General features: G+C 53.4%; 1 protein-coding gene across 1 annotated transcript; it reads right to left on the bottom strand.

Moving 5' to 3' along the window:
- Positions 1-392: 392 nt before the first annotated feature.
- LOC142908899 (uncharacterized) lies at positions 393-19,873 on the bottom strand. The gene is made up of 9 exons (XM_076059553.1): positions 19,790-19,873; positions 11,073-11,926; positions 10,699-10,864; positions 9,472-9,831; positions 7,033-7,281; positions 2,438-2,594; positions 2,245-2,305; positions 1,110-1,211; positions 393-927 (listed from the first exon to the last, which is right to left on the bottom strand). Exons 3-9 carry the CDS (start codon positions 10,829-10,831, stop codon positions 880-882), a joined length of 1,110 nt encoding a protein of 369 aa, XP_075915668.1. The 5' UTR covers positions 10,832-10,864; positions 11,073-11,926; positions 19,790-19,873; the 3' UTR covers positions 393-879.
- Between the last annotated feature and the right edge of the window lie 1,521 nt (positions 19,874-21,394).

Here is a 21,394-nt window from a genome sequence, read left to right as displayed (position 1 = left end):
AACATTTGCACTCTGGATACCGTGACATTTCGCCAGCAATCACAACAACCAGCTTCGTCAGGCGACAGCGATCTAACCCGGACGATATCGGCTCGCCGAAAACCAACAGCGTCAAACTACGAAAGTGCCGCGGCATCGCGGGAGTGGCCGATGAAACTGGCCGGGCTCGGGGAGAAATAAAAAAACTGAGACGCTGACGTGGCGCACGAAGGCTCACGGCGTTGTACGCGCCATCGTGACGCCGCCTGTCGCCCCGACAAAACAATATAATATAAACACGCGGAACTCCCTCGGTGCCGGACGTCGTGACGGACCGTGCCAATGTCGCCGCTCGTTGACCCCCGGCCACGCGAGGGAGAATTTAAATTCTCCCCCCACCCCCCACCCCCCTCTCCCTGGCTCCCTGGCACGACGCCCAGTCGCCTCCCGTCCAGCGGCACACCAACGCCGGGGGAAAGCGCTGGGAGGTGAGAGACCGTCGCGAAGACTAAAATAAAATAACAAAAACACTGCGTCCGGTTTACGGAGAGCTCTTTCGTAAAACAAATTCCCACCCCCACCCCACCCAAAAAAAAAAAGTTAAAAGCCAAACTCGGGGCACCGATTGTAACCGGCACGAGGCAAATATCCCCCAATGCTGAAAAACATCGCTCAGTTGGGATCAAACAACAACAACAACAATTCTTCTTGGTTCTTTCGGGGGGGGGGGGGGGGGTTCACCCGCTCGCGAAGCGACAATCCCCGGCGTTGCCGCCGGCAACCACGGCAAGGTGGGGCACGGCAAGGTGGAGCACGGCAAGGTGCAGCACGGCAAGGTAGAGCACGGCAAGGTGGAGCACTCTCGCTCCCCCACCCCCCCGCCCCACCCCGAGCCGCTTCTCAAAAATCTTCCTTCCACTCCTCGTCGTCATCTTCGTCTGTGAAAACCTGCGCGGGTCGGAATAAATTAGAGAGACGGTGACCGACCCCACCCCCCACCCACCCACTGGGGTGGCCAGAAGCAGATCGCTCACTCAGCCTAAGCAGGAGCATCGGTGATGTGGGCGGACACTCACTCGCCGCTCGCTCACCGCTCGCTCACCGCTCGCTCGCCACCCACCCCTCCTCACCGTGTAGTCGTAGCTGCCAGCTCCGCTGTCTTGGTGCTGAGGCTGCGGTGGCAACTCGTGCAGCTCCATATCCGCCGTGTTGCCACTCTCTAGCGTTAGCAACTACACACGGAGCATCCCCACAACACGCACAGTGTGTGGTGAGTCTGTGGGTCTCTGTGTGGTGAGTCTGTGGGTCTCTGTGTGGTGAGTCTATGGGTCTCTGTGTGGTGAGTCTGTGGGTCTCTGTGTGGCGAGTCTGTGGGTCTCTGTGTGGTGAGTCTGTGGGTCTCTGTGTTGTGAGTCTGTGGGTCTCTGTGTGGTGAGTCTGTGGGTCTCTGTGTGGTGAGTCTATGGGTCTCTGTGTGGTGAGTCTGTGGGTCTCTGTGTGGTGAGTCTGTGGGTGTCTGTGTGGTGAGTCTGTGGGTGTCTGTGTGGTGAGTCTGTGGGTCTGTGTGGTGAGTCTGTGGGTCTCTGTGTGGTGAGTCTGTGGGTGTCTGTGTGGTGAGTCTGTGGGTGTCTGTGTGGTGAATCTATGGGTCTCTGTGTTGTGAGTCTATGCATCTCTGTGTGGTGAGTCTATGGGTCTCTGTGTGGTGAGTCTATGGGTCTCTGTGTGGTGAGTCTATGGGTCTCTGTGTGGTGAGTCTATGGGTCTCTGTGTGGTGAGTCTGTGGGTCTCTGTGTGGTGAGTCTGTGGGTATTATTTTGGCAATCGTCATCAGGAGGAGAAACGAGGGGTAAGAAAGCTGCTGAGCAGGCAGCAGGCTGTTTTAAAGTTTTAAAGTTGGGTGTAGCCCAAGGGTCATAAACGAAGTGGGCACAACTTTACCGAAAGACCCAAAGAAAATGAATTCCTGCAGTCACAAAAGCTTTAGGTCGAGTCTAAGTGTGTCTCTATATATACACTACACTATACACTACACTAGTATAGACTACACTATACACTACACTATACACTACACTACACACTAAACTATACACTACACTACACACTACACTACTATACACTACACTATACACTACACTATACACTACACTACACACTAAACTATACACTACACTACACACTACACTATACACTACACACTACACTACACACTACACTATACTCTACACTATACACCCCTCTGTGTCCTGGCGGTGTGCCACTCACATAGCCACGGTCGCCCTCCGCGTTTCTCCGCGGTGCCTTGGGGAGAGTGTGGGAATCCTCCCTGCACGCATGTGGGTAGTGAGGGGGTAGTGGGGGGGGTGGTGGGGGGGGGCACAGCGGCAGGTCGTCACAAAGATGACCCCGCGGGCACCGCCGACGTCCGCCCCACGTCCGAGAGAAGCGAGCGACTCACGTGGGGCCCCAGGGCTCCTGCCAATGCTGCTGCTGCCGGCGGCGTCGGCGGCGGTAGAGCAGCAGCAGCAGCAGCAGCGTGGCCACCAGGGCGAGGGAAACGGCGAGGATCGCGGCCGGAGCGGCCCAGCTGGCCCGGCCCGCCGCCGCCGCCTTCTCTGCGTGGCACAACAACAATCCCCCGCGTGGCGTCAGCGTGCCGCTGTAGCACGACGACGACAACCGCCGCGATGACCACACGCGCCAGGCTAGGTGCGCTTTGAGGCTCGTGCCGCTCGCACCCGGGCGTTGCGGGTCGAGGGAGCGAGACAAAGGGACGGACGAAGACAAAATTCCCCCGTGAAGGCCCCGGCGGACTGTCGGGGCGGGTGCCGTTAGCGAGTATCAGCAGCTGTGAAGGCCGTGATTGTGACAAACGAGGGGATGGGTGGCCAGAACAGGGACACACACACGGACACGTACCAACAACAACCGCCATTCGCCACTAAGTGGCGGTGACATCACCACGACGCTTGTGCCAGGCTATGTGCACCCTGAGGCCACGTGAAGTGTCGAACGCCCGCTGGCAGGAGGTCACGGGGCAGACCCAGGTGCCACGGGTCGACTGACTGAGATGACTGGCTGATGCACCACCTGTGCCCCCTACTGTGGCAACCTTCTGTGCTTTAGCCACCCGGCGCTCCGCTCGTTGTTGTGAGCGTCGCTCCTCCGCCCTCCGTTGTTGTTGGAGGGCGACTGCCTCCAACTGCTTAGTAGCGTCCTTCACGAGCCTCCTCCACAGAGGCCGATCTTGACACCGCTGGTACCAGTCATCGGCAAGTCCACTCAGCTCCACGTCCTCCTGTACCACATCACTCCATCTCTTCTCTAGCCCGTGCCGCGCCCGTTTAGCCCCCTCGATCCGGCCATGCGGGCTACATGGCCCAGCCAACACAGCCTTGCCTGCCGGAGGAGCTCACCGATGGGACTTTGTCCAGATCTTTCAAGGATTTGTGAGCTCCTCACACAATCCAGCCTGGTTAAACCCAGGATGGATTGTAGGCAGGCCAGCCTAAATGTTTCTAACCGGCGAAGATGTTCCATTAGGGGGGTCCACGTTTCGCAAGTGTAGGGAAGGGAGGGAATGACCGTGGCCGAGAAGACCTGAAGCTTAGTGCGGAGCGACAGACCAGGTAGCTTCCACACAGCGTTACGCAACCGATGAAAAGATATTGCCGCTCGACTGATTCGGAGACCTCTGCTGTTAAACTGGAGCCAGTCATAAGCACACTGCCCAGGTATGGGAAACTCTCCACTCTCTCCACAACTGCCCCATCACTGCCCCATCACCGATTTGGAGTTGTGGGGGTGGAGTGTCCGATGGTACAAAATACCCAGGCAGGTGCTTAGTTTTGGTGGGGCTGATGGTAAGGCCCCACCTCTTAGTGGCACGCTCCAGTCTCAGCAGCAGCGTCTCCAACTCCTCTTCTGAATGAGCAGCTATTACCAAATCATCAGCATACATAACGTGGTTGAGCAATAGGGAGCCATCCCTTGACCGCACCCGGGCATCGACCAGCCTCCCATCATATCTGTACCATATGGAGATTCCCCCGGTACAGCTATTGAAGGCTTCACGAACTACGTGGTTAAAATAGATGTTAAATAATGTGGGAGCCAGAGGACATCCCTGTCGCACCCGAAGGTGTACAGGGAATGACTCTGACTCCCGGCCACGTAGTTTTACCCGGGCCCGCTCACCATCATGAAGGTCCTTAATGATCATGAGCAGAGATTCAGGTACTCCAAAAGCACAAAAAACAACCCAGAGCCCAGGCCTACTGATGGTATCATAGGCCTTGACCAGGTCAATAAAGCAGAGATGTAGGTCTTGTTGGAATTCCCTACACCTCTGCTGTAGCAGACGGACAGAAAATATAGCATCTGTGCAGGACCGCCCTTTCTTGAAACCGCATTGGGGCTCCGCAAGCCTCTCCTCAGCGTGCCTGGCAAGGCGATGTTGAATAATCCTTGCCAGGACCTTTCCCGGCACACTGAGGAGTGAGATGCCCCTGTAGTTGTTACAGTCTGTTGTTGTTACAGTCTTAAAAAGGGGGACCACCAGGGCATCCTTCCAATCCTGCGGAACCCGTCCAGTGGTCCAGACAGTTGTTATGATGTCATATAGGGCAGTCTGTGCACAAACGCCGCCCTCCCTCAGCATTTCGCTTAGGAGATCATCTCTGCCCGCTGCCTTTCCTAGTCTCAGACTCCGGATCGCCTTCAGTACTTCCTCAACAGATGGCACCTCAGGCAGCCACTCACAGGGGGTGACTTCTTCCAATATTTGAGGCACCGCAGCCTCAGCAGGGTCATCCTCGCTTTGTGCCACGATGTTTTCCTGGCTGAGGGATTTTCCCTCCCCCAGGACCTCACAGAAATGCTCAGCAAATCTGCAAACCTGTTCCTGGGGGTCGGAGATTGGGTCACCGTTTTTTCTCCTAATGATGGTAATAGGTGTGGCGCTGCAGATTACTTTTTTGATGGAGTTAAATAGAGATTTGTGATCACGGGCCACTGAGGCAGACTCATCTCCTCAGCAACCCGCGACCACCACCCATCCTTGCAGCGCCTCACGGCTCTCCGAACCTCCGAGCGAAGGCTGCGGTAAGCCTCCTCATTCTCTGACGTGGGATTCTGTAGCCGATGACAGTGGACCTGTCGCTTTTTCTCGACCATCCTGAAAACCTCCTCTGTCAGCCAGGGTCTCTGGGGAGGTCTGGACCGCGTACCCAAAGCAGCCATTGCAGCTGCATGAGTCACAGTCCTAAACCTCGCCCATTTACCCTCGACATCAGGAGGAGTCGGGGACGATGCCAATCCCAGCCGCCAGCGATGATGAAATTCTCGCTTGCAACTTTCATCAGATAAGTGAGACCAGGCCACTTTAGGTTGGAATGGAGTCCTGGGTGTACACCCACCACCAGAGTGGAAGAATGGCAGGCGCATCTTACATATGACTAGTCGATGGGCAGAGGGCAGGTCAGCTTCACGGTCGGTCCTGGTGTCAAGGACATGGGATCGCATCCGCTGGTCCGTCACTATGTAGTCCAGCAGATGTTCTTGCTTGGACCCGGCATGCATCCATGATGTTGTGTGGATGCGCCGATGCCGGAACAACGTGTTGGTAATTACAAGCCCATGGGCTGCACAAAAATCTAGCAGCCTCCTACCGTTGTTATTGAGCTGATCTGGCCCATGCCCTCCAATCACTCCAGACCAGGTGAAGTATCATGACCAACTCAGGCATTGAAGTCACCCAACATGATGACTCTATCCCGAGGGGCCACTTTAGCCAGCACCTGTGACAGGTCATAGATGGCATCTGACTCATCGGCTTTGCCTGCATCTCTCCACGGATGTTCATCTTCGGTGGGGGCATAAGTAACCACGTCCACCATTCCTTGTCTCCGGTTGATGGGAAGGCGAGCCCAAAGTAGCCTGGGGCTTACAGCTTCCCACACCTCACCGCCACGCTCCCACGCCCCCTTCATTCTTTTGTTCAAAAGAAGAGCCACACCCTGTTGTTTGGCAGTCTGCTGCCCCGAGTAGAGGACTGTCCACCCCTCATGGTGGCAGGAGCCAGAGCCGGTCCACCGGACCTCCTGAATGCCACATAGATCCAGGCGGTACCGGTCCAGCTCCCGACAGAGGAGTGGCAGCCTCTCCTCCGCAGTGAGCGTTCGAACATTCCACGTGGCTACCCGTAGTGGTTTTTCGTTGTTTCTGGAGGAGCCCCGAGGGTAGATATTCAATCTCCTGGCTCCGCCAATTGGGGTTTGGGCAGGAGACGTCATAGACGCCTGGCCCCCCGGGGCCTCCGGCACAAGCTTATTAGTTATATACTTAATTCGCGGTTTAGTGGTAATTAATAGAAGGTGGAGGGGTTACCAGCCCCTCGCACCTGTCCAGAGCCCCCGTTTAGCCCCTGTGGTGGACACATATGCCATGAGGGGAGGAGCCAATCACAATTGGACCTCCCCCCACAGCACTGTCCACGACAGAGTTGCCCGTCCGGCACCGCGAGGAGGTAGGGGGTTGTTTTGCCGGACACGCACGCACACACACACGCACATGGACACACACACGCACACACACACGCACACACACACGCACACACAAAGATCCCCCGTATAGCCTTAACAGACTGTAGGGGCAAGTGCTGTTAGCGAGCACCTATGAAGGCCGGAACGGTACACGAGGGGGTGGGTGGCCAGCACCACGCCCGACCGCCTTTGTCTCCCTAGTGGCAATGTTTACACACCACACCAAGTACTCATTTGAGGCTGAGTCGACCTAGGGGAGGCCCGGGACCGGTTCAGATAATCGTCACTGGTGTTGGCCGTGAGCGAGAATCGAACCCGAGTCGCCAGGTTCATAGCGCAGCGCGCTAACCGCTACACTACCGCTCCCCACGCACACACACACGCACACACACACGCACACGGACAGACATGCATGCACACGCACTCGGACAGACACGCACTAACACACATGCATGCACGCACACACGTACATGGACACACACGCATGCAACATTCAGAGATGCAAACAAACCTGTTCGTGTGTCCAGTTGCCTGTTCGGACCGAAAGTTGTGAGTTCAACCGGCGTGCAACAGACGGCGGTGGTGGCGTCTACATCGGTAGAACGTGAAGATCCAGTGTCATTTACATCTGTAGAACGTGAAGAACCAGTGGCATCTACATCTGTAGAACGTGAAGAACCAGTGGCATCTACATCTCCAGAAGGTGAAGAACCAGTGGCATCTACATCTCCAGAAGGTGAAGAACCAGTGGCATCTACATCTGCAAAACGAGAAGAACCAGTGACATTAACATCAACAGAATACGAAAAACCAGTGACATGTACATCTGCAGAACATAAAGAACCAGTGGCATCTACATCTGCAGAACGTGAAGAACCAGTGGGATCTACATCTGTAGAACGTGAAGAACCAGTGGCATCTACATCTGTAGAACGTGAAGAACCAGTGGCATCTACATCTGTAGAGCGTGAAGAACCAGTGGCATATACATTTGCAGAACGTGAAGAACCAGTGGCATCTACATCAATAGAATGTGAAGCACCAGTGGCATCTACATCTGCAGAACGTGAAGAACCAGTGGCATCTACATCTGTAGAACTTGAAGAACCAGTGCCATCTACATCTGTAGAACGTGAAGAACCAGTGGCATCTACATCTGTAGAACGTGAAGAACCAGTGGCATCTACATCTGCAGAACGTGAAGAACCAGTGGCATCTACATCTGCAGAACGTGAAGATCCAGTGTCATTTACATCTGCAGAACGTGAAGAACCAGTGGCATCTACATTGCAGAACGTGAAGAACCAGTGGCATCTACATCTGCAGAGCGTGAAGAACCAGCGGCATCTACATCTGCAGAACGTGAAGAATCAGTGGCATGTACATCTGCAGAGCGTGAAGAACCAGCAGCATCTACATCTGCTGAACGTGAAGAACCAGTGGCATCTACATCTGCAGAGCGTGAAGAACCAGCGGCATCTACATCTGTAGAACGTGAAGAACCAGTGGCATCTACATCTGCAGAACGTGAAGAACCAGTGGCATCTACATCTGCAGAACGTGAAGAACCAGTGGCATCTACATCTGCAGAAGATAATGAGCTTTGGGTCTCTGTGTGAGTCTATGGGTCTCTGTCTGAGAAGTCTATGGGTGTCTGTGTGAGTAGTCTATGGGTGTCTGTGTGATGAGTCTATGGGTTTCTGTGTGAGTAGTCTATGGGTCCCTGTGTGAGTCTATGGGTCTCTGTGTGAGTAGTCTATGGGTCTATTGGGTAAAGTCACGTAGGTAAAAAATAAAATAACAAAAATCACGACGTTTCGGCCACAACACAAGCGGCCTTCATCAGGTGAAGGGACGAGACTATCTGGAGGACAGCGCTGGAGTGAAAAAAAGCCACGCTCAGATCACGACCTTTAAGCTGTGTGAGAAGAAAAAGGCCAAGTGCCTTGACAAAGGAATTAGCATAGAATTTAGCATTGAAATGGCTTATTGAAATAGCGAAGTTAAAGTATACACATCTGCAGAGGCACCCCTTGACAAAGGAATTAGCATAGAATTTAGCAATGAAATAGCTGAGTGATTAGCTTGTAACTGGTCACAGAAATAGCTATGTTAAAGTCAGAGCATATACATTCACCGAGGCACCTAGTACAAATCAAACAGGAGAATTTAGCGAAACACAACCACGCTCAGACCGCGGACCTTTAAACTGTGTGCGAGCAAACAAGGTGTCCTGACAAAGAAATTAGCATAAAAATTAGTATTTGATTGGCCGATTTTAGAAAAGAGGTGGTGTACTTGCCGGTGGACTTGCCGTTTGGCGCGGGGGGGGGGAGGGGGAATTTACCTATTGATGGTGTGAAAAGGGAATTTATAAGAGCTGCGAAAGTTTGGGGTACCACTACTTGAAAAAATATACTGTACCATTGAAATTAGTTTAATGTTTAGTTCGATTTAGAACATCTTTCCAATGGTTGTTTTTTGTTTGTTATTTAATTTTTTACCTACGTGACTTTACCCAATAGAACCAAAGAGTATGGATCCTAGCAGTCACGAAAGCTTTAAATCTAGAATAGTCTATGAGTGTCTGTGTGATGAGTCTATGGGTCTCTGTGTGAGTCTATGGGTGTATGTGTGAGTAGTCTATGGGTCTCTGTGTGAGTAGTCTATGGGTGTCTGTGTGAGTAGTCTATGGGTGTCTGTGTGAGTAGTCTATGGGTGTCTGTGTGAGTAGTCTATGGGTGTCTGTGTGATGAGTCTATGGGTGTCTGTGTGAGTAGTCTATGGGTCTCTGCGTGAGTAGTCTATGGGTCTCTGTGTGAATCTATGGGTCTCTGTGTGATGAGTCTATGGGTCTGTGTGAGTACTCTATGGGTCTCTGTGTGATGAGTCTATGGGTCTCTGCGTGATGAGTCTATGGGTCTCTGCGTGGGGCAGTGCCAATCCTCACCGATGACAGAGAGGCTGACCCTCCCCTCGTAGTTGCCGTGGGGGAAGGTGGCCACGTGGCAGAGGAAGAGGCCCCCGTCGCCAGCCTGCACGTCCAGCAGCTCCAGCGAGACGTCGCCGGGAGGCACCCCAACGCGGAACCGCAGTCGGCCCGCGAGGGACGAGTTGGTGTACGCCGTGCCGTGCAGCGGGCTGAGCGCGGCCAAATTGGCCCCCGCCCAGACGTCGTCACGGGAGGCCTTCAGCCAGTTGGCCTGCACCACCACCACGGCCGCTCCCCACAGGACGCAGCGCAGCAGCGCCACCTTCTGGCCGACCACCGCCGTGACCTGGCCGTCCGTGTCGACACCCACACGAGGGGCTGGGTGGGAAGACCACGCAGAGACCCATAGACTACTCATAGAGACCCATAGACTACGCATAGAGACCCATAGACTACTCATAGAGACCCATAAACTACTCACACAGACACCCATAGACTACTCACAAAGACCCATAGACTACTCACACAAAGACCCATAGACTACTCACACAGAGACCCATAGACTACTCGCACAGAGACCCATAGACTACTCGCATAGAGACCCATAGACTACTCACACAGAGACCCATAGACTACTCACACAGAGACCCAAAGACTTCTCACGCAGAGACCCAAAGACTACTCACACAGAGACCCATAGACTACTCACACAGAGACCCATAGACTTCTCACGCAGAGACCCAAAGACTACTCATAGAGACCCATAGACCACTCACACAGAGACCCATAGACTAGTCACACAGAGACCCATAGACTACTCATGCAGAGACCCATAGACTACTCACGCAGAGACCCATAAACTACTCATAGAGACCCACAGACTACTCACACAGAGACCCATAGACTACTCACACAGAGACCCATAGACTACTCACGCAGAGACCCATAGACTACTCACGCAGAGACCCATAGATTACTCACGCAGAGACCCATAGACTACTCATAGAGACCCATAGACTACTCACACAGAGACCCATAGACTACTCATAGAGACCCATAGACTACTCACACAGAGACCCATAGACTACTCACGCAGAGACCCATAGACTACTCACTCAGAGACCCATAGATTACTCACGCAGAGACCCATAGACCACTCATAGGGATCCACAAGACTACTCACACAGAGACCCACTTCACACGCACAAAAATACCTCTCACTCATTCACTCAGCCACCCACTCACCCACGGTGCTGTGTGGTGGAGGGACGGAGACACACGACAGTGGAGACCACTCCCCTGCCTTCCACCGTGGCAAGTCGGCTACCATTCTCACGCGGACGCAGTACTCATCCTCCCGTCCCGGCAGAAGCATCATTTGGTGTTGGTACCGGCATCCGATGAAGCGCTCCTGGCAGTAAGCATCATCATCATCATCAGTAGTAGCAGCAGTAGTAGTAGCAGCAACAGCATCATCATCAGTAGTAGTAGCATCATCAGTAGTAGTGTCATTGGTAGTATCATCATCATCAGTAGCAGCATCACCACCCACCCACCCAACCACACACATCTCCCGCCACAACCTCCCGACCCCTGTCACAACTCCGGCAACCTCTCACCGTGCGTCGAACACCGCCTCTAGTCGAGATGTCAACCTGATGGTGGAACTCCACGTCGTGGGACACCAGCGTCCTCAACCCACGCCCAACGGAGACCAACAACGACAGCTTCCACACCTCCGGCTCTCCGTCAACCGCCGCCTCCAACTCCCCAGCCTCCCCAGGACCACCGTCGTCGAGGTTGTCGCCATCGACCTCGACGTCGTCGTCACGGCGGTCATCATCACCGCCGTCATGGCCATCGTCATCACCGCCGTCACGGTCATCGTCATCACCGCCGTCACGGCCATCATCGTCGTCGTCACGGCCATCGTCATCACCGCCGTCACGGCCATCGTCATCACCGTCGTCACGGCCATCGTCATCACCGCCGTCACGGCCATCGTCATCACCGCCGTCACGGTCATCATCGTCGTCGTCATGGCCATCGTCATCACCGCCGTCACGGCCATCGTCATCACCGCCGTCACGGTCATCATCGTCGTCGTCATGGCCATCGTCATCACCGCTGTCACGGCCAGTGTCATCACCGCCGTCACGGCCATCATCGTCGCCGTCACGGCCATCGTCATCACCGCCGTCACGGCCATTGTCATCACCGCCGTCACGGCGGTCGTCATCGTCGTCGTCACGGACATCGTCATCGTCGTCGAAGTCGTCGCCATCGACCTCAACGTTATAGTCACGGCGGTCATCATCACCGCCGTCACGGACATCGTCATCGTCGTTGTCTTCATCGTCACCCACAACACCGCACTCCTCATCCTCCTCCTCCTCCTCACCATCGCCCTCCTCCTCCTTCCCCAGCGTCAGTTTGTCGAGCCTCAGGGTGAACGACGGAGCGCTGAGCACAGCTGAGACACGGGAGAGGGGGGGTCATGGCGAGGGATGTTTGTGTGATCTCCCCCTGTCCTACAGAGTGTGTGGAGTTTGTGTGATCTCCCCCTGTCCTACAGAGTGAGTGAGTGGAGTTTGTGTGATCTCCCCCTGTTCTACAGAGTGAGTGGAGTTTGTGTGATCTCCCCCTGTCCTACAGAGTGAGTGTGAGTGGAGTTTGTGTGATCTCCCCCTGTCCTACAGAGTGTGTGGAGTTTGTGTGATCCCCCCCTGTTCTACAGAGTGTGTGGAGTTTGTGTGATCTCCCCCTGTCCTACAGAGTGAGTGGAGTTTGTGTGATCTCCCCCTGTTCTACAGAGTGTGTGAGGGGAGTTTGTGTGATCTCCCCCTGTTCTACAGAGTGAGTGGAGTTTGTGTGATCTCCCCCTGTCCTACAGAGTGAGTGGAGTTTGTGTGATCTCCCCCTGTCCTACAGAGTGTGTGAGTGGAGTTTGTGTGATCTCCCCCTGTTCTACAGAGTAAGTGGAGTTTATGTGATCTCCCCCTGTCCTACAGAGTGTGTGGAGTTTGTGTGATCTCCCCCTGTCCTACAGAGTGAGTGGAGTTTGTGTGATCTCCCCCTGTCCTACAGAGTGAGTGGAGTTTGTGTGATCTCCCCCTGTCCTACAGAGTGTGTGAGTGGAGTTTGTGTGATCTCCCCCTGTCCTACAGTGAGTGAGTGGAGTTTGTGTGATCTCCCCCTGTTCTACAGAGTGAGTGTGTGGAGTTTGTGTGATCTCCCCCTGTTTTACAGAGTGAGTGGAGTTTGTGTGATCTCCCCCTGTCCTACAGAGTGAGTGAGTGGAGTTTGTGTGATCTCCCCCTGTCCTACAGAGTGTGTGGAGTTTGTGTGATATCCCCCTGTACTACAGAGTGAGTGGAGTTTGTGTGATCTCCCCCTGTTCTACAGAGTGTGTGAGGGGAGTTTGTGTGATCTCCCCCTGTTCTACAGAGTGAGTGGAGTTTGTGTGATCTCCCCCTGTCCTACAGAGTGAGTGGAGTTTGTGTGATCTCCCCCTGTCCTACAGAGTGTGTGAGTGGAGTTTGTGTGATCTCCCCCTGTTCTACAGAGTAAGTGGAGTTTATGTGATCTCCCCCTGTCCTACAGAGTGTGTGGAGTTTGTGTGATCTCCCCCTGTCCTACAGAGTGAGTGGAGTTTGTGTGATCTCCCCCTGTCCTACAGAGTGAGTGGAGTTTGTGTGATCTCCCCCTGTCCTACAGAGTGTGTGAGTGGAGTTTGTGTGATCTCCCCCTGTCCTACAGTGAGTGAGTGGAGTTTGTGTGATCTCCCCCTGTTCTACAGAGTGAGTGTGTGGAGTTTGTGTGATCTCCCCCTGTTTTACAGAGTGAGTGGAGTTTGTGTGATCTCCCCCTGTCCTACAGAGTGAGTGAGTGGAGTTTGTGTGATCTCCCCCTGTCCTACAGAGTGTGTGGAGTTTGTGTGATATCCCCCTGTACTACAGAGTGAGTTGAGTTTGTGTGATCTCCCCCTGTCCTACAGAGTGAGTGAGTGGAGTTTGTGTGATCTCCCCCTGTTCTACAGAGTGAGTGGAGTTTGTGTGATCTCCCCCTGTCCTACAGAGTGAGTGTGAGTGGAGTTTGTGTGATCTCCCCCTGTCCTACAGAGTGTGTGGAGTTTGTGTGATCTCCCCCTGTTCTACAGAATGTGGGGAGTTTGTGTGATCTCCCCCTGTCCTACAGAGTGAGTGGAGTTTGTGTGATCTCCCCCTGTCCTACAGAGTGTGTGAGTGGAGTTTGTGTGATCTCCCCCTGTTCTACAGAGTGAGTGGAGTTTGTGTGATCTCCCCCTGTCCTACAGAGTGAGTGGAGTTTGTGTGATCTCCCCCTGTCCTACAGAGTGTGTGAGTGGAGTTTGTGTGATCTCCCCCTGTTCTACAGAGTGAGTGGAGTTTGTGTGATCTCCCCCTGTCCTACAGAGTGAGTGGAGTTTGTGTGATCTCCCCCTGTCCTACAGAGTGAGTGGAGTTTGTGTGATCTCCCCCTGTCCTACAGAGTGAGTGGAGTTTGTGTGATCTCCCCCTGTTCTACAGAGTGAGTGTGAGTGGAGTTTGTGTGATCTCCCCCTGTCCTACAGAGTGTGTGGAGTTTGTGTGATCCCCCCCTGTTCTACAGAGTGTGTGGAGTTTGTGTGATCTCCCCCTGTCCTACAGAGTGAGTGGAGTTTGTGTGATCTCCCCCTGTTCTACAGAGTGTGTGAGGGGAGTTTGTGTGATCTCCCCCTGTTCTACAGAGTGAGTGGAGTTTGTGTGATCTCCCCCTGTCCTACAGAGTGAGTGGAGTTTGTGTGATCTCCCCCTGTCCTACAGAGTGTGTGAGTGGAGTTTGTGTGATCTCCCCCTGTTCTACAGAGTAAGTGGAGTTTATGTGATCTCCCCCTGTCCTACAGAGTGTGTGGAGTTTGTGTGATCTCCCCCTGTCCTACAGAGTGAGTGGAGTTTGTGTGATCTCCCCCTGTCCTACAGAGTGAGTGGAGTTTGTGTGATCTCCCCCTGTCCTACAGAGTGTGTGAGTGGAGTTTGTGTGATCTCCCCCTGTCCTACAGTGAGTGAGTGGAGTTTGTGTGATCTCCCCCTGTTCTACAGAGTGAGTGTGTGGAGTTTGTGTGATCTCCCCCTGTTTTACAGAGTGAGTGGAGTTTGTGTGATCTCCCCCTGTCCTACAGAGTGAGTGAGTGGAGTTTGTGTGATCTCCCCCTGTCCTACAGAGTGTGTGGAGTTTGTGTGATATCCCCCTGTACTACAGAGTGAGTGGAGTTTGTGTGATCTCCCCCTGTCCTACAGAGTGTGTGGAGTTTGTGTGATCTCCCCCTGTCCTACAGAGTGTGTGAGTGGAGTTTGTGTGATCTCCCCCTGTCCTACAGTGAGTGAGTGGAGTTTGTGTGATCTCCCCCTGTTCTACAGAGTGAGTGTGTGGAGTTTGTGTGATCTCCCCCTGTTTTACAGAGTGAGTGGAGTTTGTGTGATCTCCCCCTGTCCTACAGAGTGAGTGAGTGGAGTTTGTGTGATCTCCCCCTGTCCTACAGAGTGTGTGGAGTTTGTGTGATATCCCCCTGTACTACAGAGTGAGTTGAGTTTGTGTGATCTCCCCCTGTCCTACAGAGTGAGTGAGTGGAGTTTGTGTGATCTCCCCCTGTTCTACAGAGTGAGTGGAGTTTGTGTGATCTCCCCCTGTCCTACAGAGTGAGTGTGAGTGGAGTTTGTGTGATCTCCCCCTGTCCTACAGAGTGTGTGGAGTTTGTGTGATCTCCCCCTGTTCTACAGAATGTGGGGAGTTTGTGTGATCTCCCCCTGTCCTACAGAGTGAGTGGAGTTTGTGTGATCTCCCCCTGTCCTACAGAGTGTGTGAGTGGAGTTTGTGTGATCTCCCCATGTTCTACAGAGTGAGTGGAGTTTGTGTGATCTCCCCCTGTCCTACAGAGTGAGTGGAGTTTGTGTGATCTCCCCCTGTCCTACAGAGTGTGTGAGTGGAGTTTGTGTGATCTCCCCCTGTTCTACAGAGTGAGTGGAGTTTGTGTGATCTCCCCCTGTCCTACAGAGTGAGTGGAGTTTGTGTGATCTCCCCCTGTCCTACAGAGTGTGTGAGTGGAGTTTGTGTGATCTCCCCCTGTTCTACAGAGTGAGTGGAGTTTGTGTGATCTCCCCCTGTCCTACAGAGTGAGTGGAGTTTGTGTGATCTCCCCCTGTCCTACAGAGTGAGTGGAGTTTGTGTGATCTCCCCCTGTCCTACAGAGTGAGTGGAGTTTGTGTGATCTCCCCCTGTTCTACAGAGTGAGTGTGAGTGGAGTTTGTGTGATCTCCCCCTGTCCTACAGAGTGTGTGGAGTTTGTGTGATCCCCCCCTGTTCTACAGAGTGTGTGGAGTTTGTGTGATCTCCCCCTGTCCTACAGAGTGAGTGGAGTTTGTGTGATCTCCCCCTGTTCTACAGAGTGTGTGAGGGGAGTTTGTGTGATCTCCCCCTGTTCTACAGAGTGAGTGGAGTTTGTGTGATCTCCCCCTGTCCTACAGAGTGAGTGGAGTTTGTGTGATCTCCCCCTGTCCTACAGAGTGTGTGAGTGGAGTTTGTGTGATCTCCCCCTGTTCTACAGAGTAAGTGGAGTTTATGTGATCTCCCCCTGTCCTACAGAGTGTGTGGAGTTTGTGTGATCTCCCCCTGTCCTACAGAGTGAGTGGAGTTTGTGTGATCTCCCCCTGTCCTACAGAGTGAGTGGAGTTTGTGTGATCTCCCCCTGTCCTACAGAGTGTGTGAGTGGAGTTTGTGTGATCTCCCCCTGTCCTACAGTGAGTGAGTGGAGTTTGTGTGATCTCCCCCTGTTCTACAGAGTGAGTGTGTGGAGTTTGTGTGATCTCCCCCTGTTTTACAGAGTGAGTGGAGTTTGTGTGATCTCCCCCTGTCCTACAGAGTGAGTGAGTGGAGTTTGTGTGATCTCCCCCTGTCCTACAGAGTGTGTGGAGTTTGTGTGATATCCCCCTGTACTACAGAGTGAGTGGAGTTTGTGTGATCTCCCCCTGTCCTACAGAGTGTGTGGAGTTTGTGTGATCTCCCCCTGTCCTACAGAGTGTGTGAGTGGAGTTTGTGTGATCTCCCCCTGTCCTACAGTGAGTGAGTGGAGTTTGTGTGATCTCCCCCTGTTCTACAGAGTGAGTGTGTGGAGTTTGTGTGATCTCCCCCTGTTTTACAGAGTGAGTGGAGTTTGTGTGATCTCCCCCTGTCCTACAGAGTGAGTGAGTGGAGTTTGTGTGATCTCCCCCTGTCCTACAGAGTGTGTGGAGTTTGTGTGATATCCCCCTGTACTACAGAGTGAGTTGAGTTTGTGTGATCTCCCCCTGTCCTACAGAGTGAGTGAGTGGAGTTTGTGTGATCTCCCCCTGTTCTACAGAGTGAGTGGAGTTTGTGTGATCTCCCCCTGTCCTACAGAGTGAGTGTGAGTGGAGTTTGTGTGATCTCCCCCTGTCCTACAGAGTGTGTGGAGTTTGTGTGATCTCCCCCTGTTCTACAGAATGTGGGGAGTTTGTGTGATCTCCCCCTGTCCTACAGAGTGAGTGGAGTTTGTGTGATCTCCCCCTGTCCTACAGAGTGTGTGAGTGGAGTTTGTGTGATCTCCCCCTGTTCTACAGAGTGAGTGGAGTTTGTGTGATCTCCCCCTGTCCTACAGAGTGAGTGGAGTTTGTGTGATCTCCCCCTGTCCTACAGAGTGTGTGAGTGGAGTTTGTGTGATCTCCCCCTGTTCTACAGAGTGAGTGGAGTTTGTGTGATCTCCCCCTGTCCTACAGAGTGAGTGGAGTTTGTGTGATCTCCCCCTGTCCTACAGAGTGAGTGGAGTTTGTGTGATCTCCCCCTGTCCTACAGAGTGAGTGGAGTTTGTGTGATCTCCCCCTGTTCTACAGAGTGAGTGTGTGGAGTTTGTGTGATCTCCCCCTGTTTTACAGAGTGAGTGGAGTTTGTGTGATCTCCCCCTGTCCTACAGAGTGAGTGAGTGGAGTTTGTGTGATCTCCCCCTGTCCTACAGAGTGAGTGAGTGGAGTTTGTGTGATCTCCCCCTGTCCTACAGAGTGAGTGGAGTTTGTGTGATCTCCCCCTGTCCTACAGAGTGAGTGGAGTTTGTGTGATCTCCTCCTGTTCTACAGAGTGAGTGGAGTTTGTGTGATCTCCCCCTGTCCTACAGAGAGAGTGAGTGGAGTTTGTGTGATCTCTCCCTGTTCTACAGTGAGTGAGTGGAGTTTGTATGATCTGCCCCTGTTCTACAGAGTGTGTGAGTGGAGTTTGTATGATCTCCCCCTGTCCTACAGAGTGAGTGGAGTTTGTATGATCTCCCCCTGTTCTACAGAGTGAGTGGAGTTTGTGTGATCTCCCCCTGTCCTACAGAGTGAGTGGAGTTTGTGTGATCTCCCCCTGTTCTACAGTGAGTGAGAGGAGTTTGTATGATCTCCCCCTGTCCTACAGAGTGAGTAGAGTTTGTGTGATCTCCCCCTGTTCTACAGAGTGAGTGAGTGGAGTTTGTGTGATCTCCCCCTGTTCTACAGAGTGTGTGAGTGGAGTTTGTATGATCTCCCCCTGTCCTACAGAGTGAGTGGAGTGTGTGTGATCTCCCCCTGTCCTACAGAGTGAGTGGAGTTTGTGTGATCTCCCCCTGTCCTACAGAGTGAGTGGAGTTTGTGTGATCTCCCCCTGTTCTACAGTGAGTGAGAGGAGTTTGTATGATCTCCCCCTGTCCTACAGAGTGAGTAGAGTTTGTGTGATCTCCCCCTGTTCTACAGAAGGAGTGTGTGGAGTTTGTGTGATCTCCCCCTGTTTTACAGAGTGAGTGGAGTTTGTATGATCTCCCCCTGTCCTACAGAGTGAGTGGAGTTTGTATGATCTCCCCCTGTTCTACAGAGTGAGTGGAGTTTGTGTGATCTCCCCCTGTCCTACAGAGTGAGTGGAGTTTGTGTGATCTCCCCCTGTTCTACAGTGAGTGAGAGGAGTTTGTATGATCTCCCCCTGTCCTACAGAGTGTGTGGAGTTTGTGTGATCTCCCCCTGTTCTACAGAGTGAGTGAGTGGAGTTTGTGTGATCTCCCCCTGTTCTACAGAGTGTGTGAGTGGAGTTTGTATGATCTCCCCCTGTCCTACAGAGTGAGTGGAGTGTGTGTGATCTCCCCCTGTCCTACAGAGTGAGTGGAGTTTGTGTGATCTCCCCCTGTCCTACAGAGTGAGTGGAGTTTGTGTGATCTCCCCCTGTTCTACAGTGAGTGAGAGGAGTTTGTATGATCTCCCCCTGTCCTACAGAGTGAGTAGAGTTTGTGTGATCTCCCCCTGTTCTACAGAAGGAGTGTGTGGAGTTTGTGTGATCTCTCCCTGTTCTACAGAGTGAGTGGAGTTTGTGTGATCTCCCCCTGTCCTACAGAGTGAGTGAGTGAGTGGAGTTTGTGTGATCTCCCCCTGTTCTACAGAGTGAGTGAGTGGAGTTTGTGTGATCTCCCCCTGTTCTACAGAGTGAGTGAGTGGAGTTTGTGTGATCTCCCCTGTTCTACAGTGTGAGTGGAGTTTGTGTGATCTCCCCCTGTCCTACACAGCAAGTGAGTTGAGTTTGTGTGATCTCCCCCTGTCCTACAGAGTGAGTGGAGTTTGTGTGATCTCCCCCTGTCCTACAGAGTGAGTGAGTGAGTTGAGTTTGTATGATCTCCCCCTGTCCTACAGAGTGAGTGAATGGAGTTTGTGATCTCCCCTTGTTCTACAGAGTGAGTGGAGTTTGTGTGATCTCCCCCTGTCCTACACAGCGAGTGAGTGGAGTTTGTGTGATCTCCCCCTGTCCTACAGAGTGAGTGAGTGGAGTTTGTGTGATCTCCCCCTGTTCTACAGTGTGAGTGGAGTTTGTGTGATCTCCCCCTGTCCTACACAGCGAGTGAGTGGAGTTTGTGTGATCTCCCCCTGTCCTACAGAGCGAGTGGAGTTTGTGTGATCTCCCCCTGTCCTACAGTGTGAGTGGAATTTGTGTGATCTTCCCCTGTCCTACACAGCGAGTGAGTGGAGTTTGTGTGATCTCCCCCTGTGAGCCGAAGACACACACACAGGCAGAAAAAGTCACAGACATACACAGAGACACAAACACACAGAGAGACACACACAGACAAAGATGACAAAGATCCTCCGTGTAGCCTGAAAAACACCGTTGGGGCAAGTGCTGTTAGTGAGCACCAGACAGGCACGGACAAAGAGAGACACAGAGAGAGAGACACAGAGAGAGACACACACACACAGACACAGAGAGAGACACACACACAGACACAGAGAGAGAGACACACACAAAGACACAGGCATATGTACAATCTCGTGCCACTCACTTTCCCTCAAGGGCACGACCACAAGCGCTACCCAGGGTGAGGATCGCGATGGCGAGGATGAGAAGGATAATCTCACACGGAGGAGTTAGCGGCCACCTGGATCGTCCAGCGCCGAGGAGACGTCGCACCGTGTCTCCGTTGTGGCAGCGCAGACGGTCTGCCAGCGGGCTCGTCTGAAGCTGCGCAGACAGAGACACAGGGAGGAGTGGTGAGGGTGGTGAGGAGCCAGTGGGTGAGAGAGACGTGTGTGTGTGAGTGGGTTGGTGGGTGAGTGGGTTGGTGAGTGAGTGGGTGAATGGGTGTGTGTGTGAGTGAGTGGGTTGGTGGGTGAGTGGGTTGGTGAGTGAGTGGGTGAGTGGGTTGGTGAGTGGGTGAATGGGTTGGTGAGTGAGTGGGTGAATGGGTGAGTGGGTGATTGAGTGGGTGAGTGAGTGGGTGATTGAGTGGGTTGGTGAGTGAGTGGGTGAGTGGGTGGGTGAGTGGGTTGGTGAGTGAGTGGGTAAGTTGGTTGGTGAGTGGATGAGTGAGTGGGTTGGTGAGTGAGTGGGTGAGTGAGTGGGTTGGTGAGTGAGTGGGTTGGTGAGTGGGTTGGTGAGTGAGTGGGTGGGTCAGTGGGTTGGTGAGTGAGTGGGTAAGTTGGTTGGTGAGTGGGTGAGTGAGTGGGTTGGTGAGTGAGTGGGTGAGTGAGTGGGTTGGTGAGTGAGTGGGTTGGTGAGTGGGTTGGTGAGTGAGTGGGTGAGTGGGTGGGTGAGTGGGTTGGTGAGTGAGTGGGTAATTGGTTGGTGAGTGGGTGAGTGAGTGGGTTGGTGAGTGAGTGGGTGAGTGAGTAGGTTGGTGAGTGAGTGAGTGGGTGAGTGAGTGGGTGAGTGAGTGGGTGAGTGGGTTGGTGAGTGGGTTAGTGAGTGAGTGGGTGAGTGAGTGGGTTGGTGAGTGAGTGGCTGAGTAAGTGGGTGAGTGAATGGGTTGGTGAGTGAGTGGGTTGGTGAGTGAGTGGCTGAGTGAGTGAGTGAGCATCTCACAGTTTGCTCTGAACTGTGTATGTAACATTCAGGAACGTTGAGTTGGTCGTGGTGGTGGTGGTCGAGTTGATGGTTAAAGGATCAACAAGTGGGGGTCTATCCCCTCCATCCCCACTGGGAGCCGCTTCAACGGGGTCCCAGCAAAGGGTCGCCAGGAGGTCTCGAGACTCCAAACGAACATTCAGTGGGAACAGCGGAGCTGGGCAGATGGGGAAAAAACACTCAAGAGTGCGCTAACCACTGCACCACCACTCCTCACTCACACACACAGTGCGTTAACCACTGCACCACCACTCCCCACACACTTACACACACAGTGTGCTAACCACTGCACCACCACTCCACACACACACAGTGCGTTAACCACTGCACCACCACTCCCCACTCACACCCACACAGTGTGCTAACCACTGCACCACCACTCCCCACTCACACACACACAGTGCGCTAACCACTGCACCACCACTCCACACACACACACACAGTGCGTTAACCACTGCACCACCACTCCCCACACACACACACAGTGCGCTAACCACTGCACCACCACTCCCCACACACTTACAGTGCGCTAACCACTGCACCA

This window comes from Petromyzon marinus, unplaced genomic scaffold, assembly GCF_048934315.1.
Source record: "Petromyzon marinus isolate PM22_M1 ecotype Great Lakes invasive population unplaced genomic scaffold, UKy_Petmar_22M1.pri1.0 PM_G_Scaffold_11, whole genome shotgun sequence".
NCBI lineage: Eukaryota > Metazoa > Chordata > Hyperoartia > Petromyzontiformes > Petromyzontidae > Petromyzon > Petromyzon marinus.
This window is presented reverse-complemented; position numbering and strand designations above follow the sequence as displayed.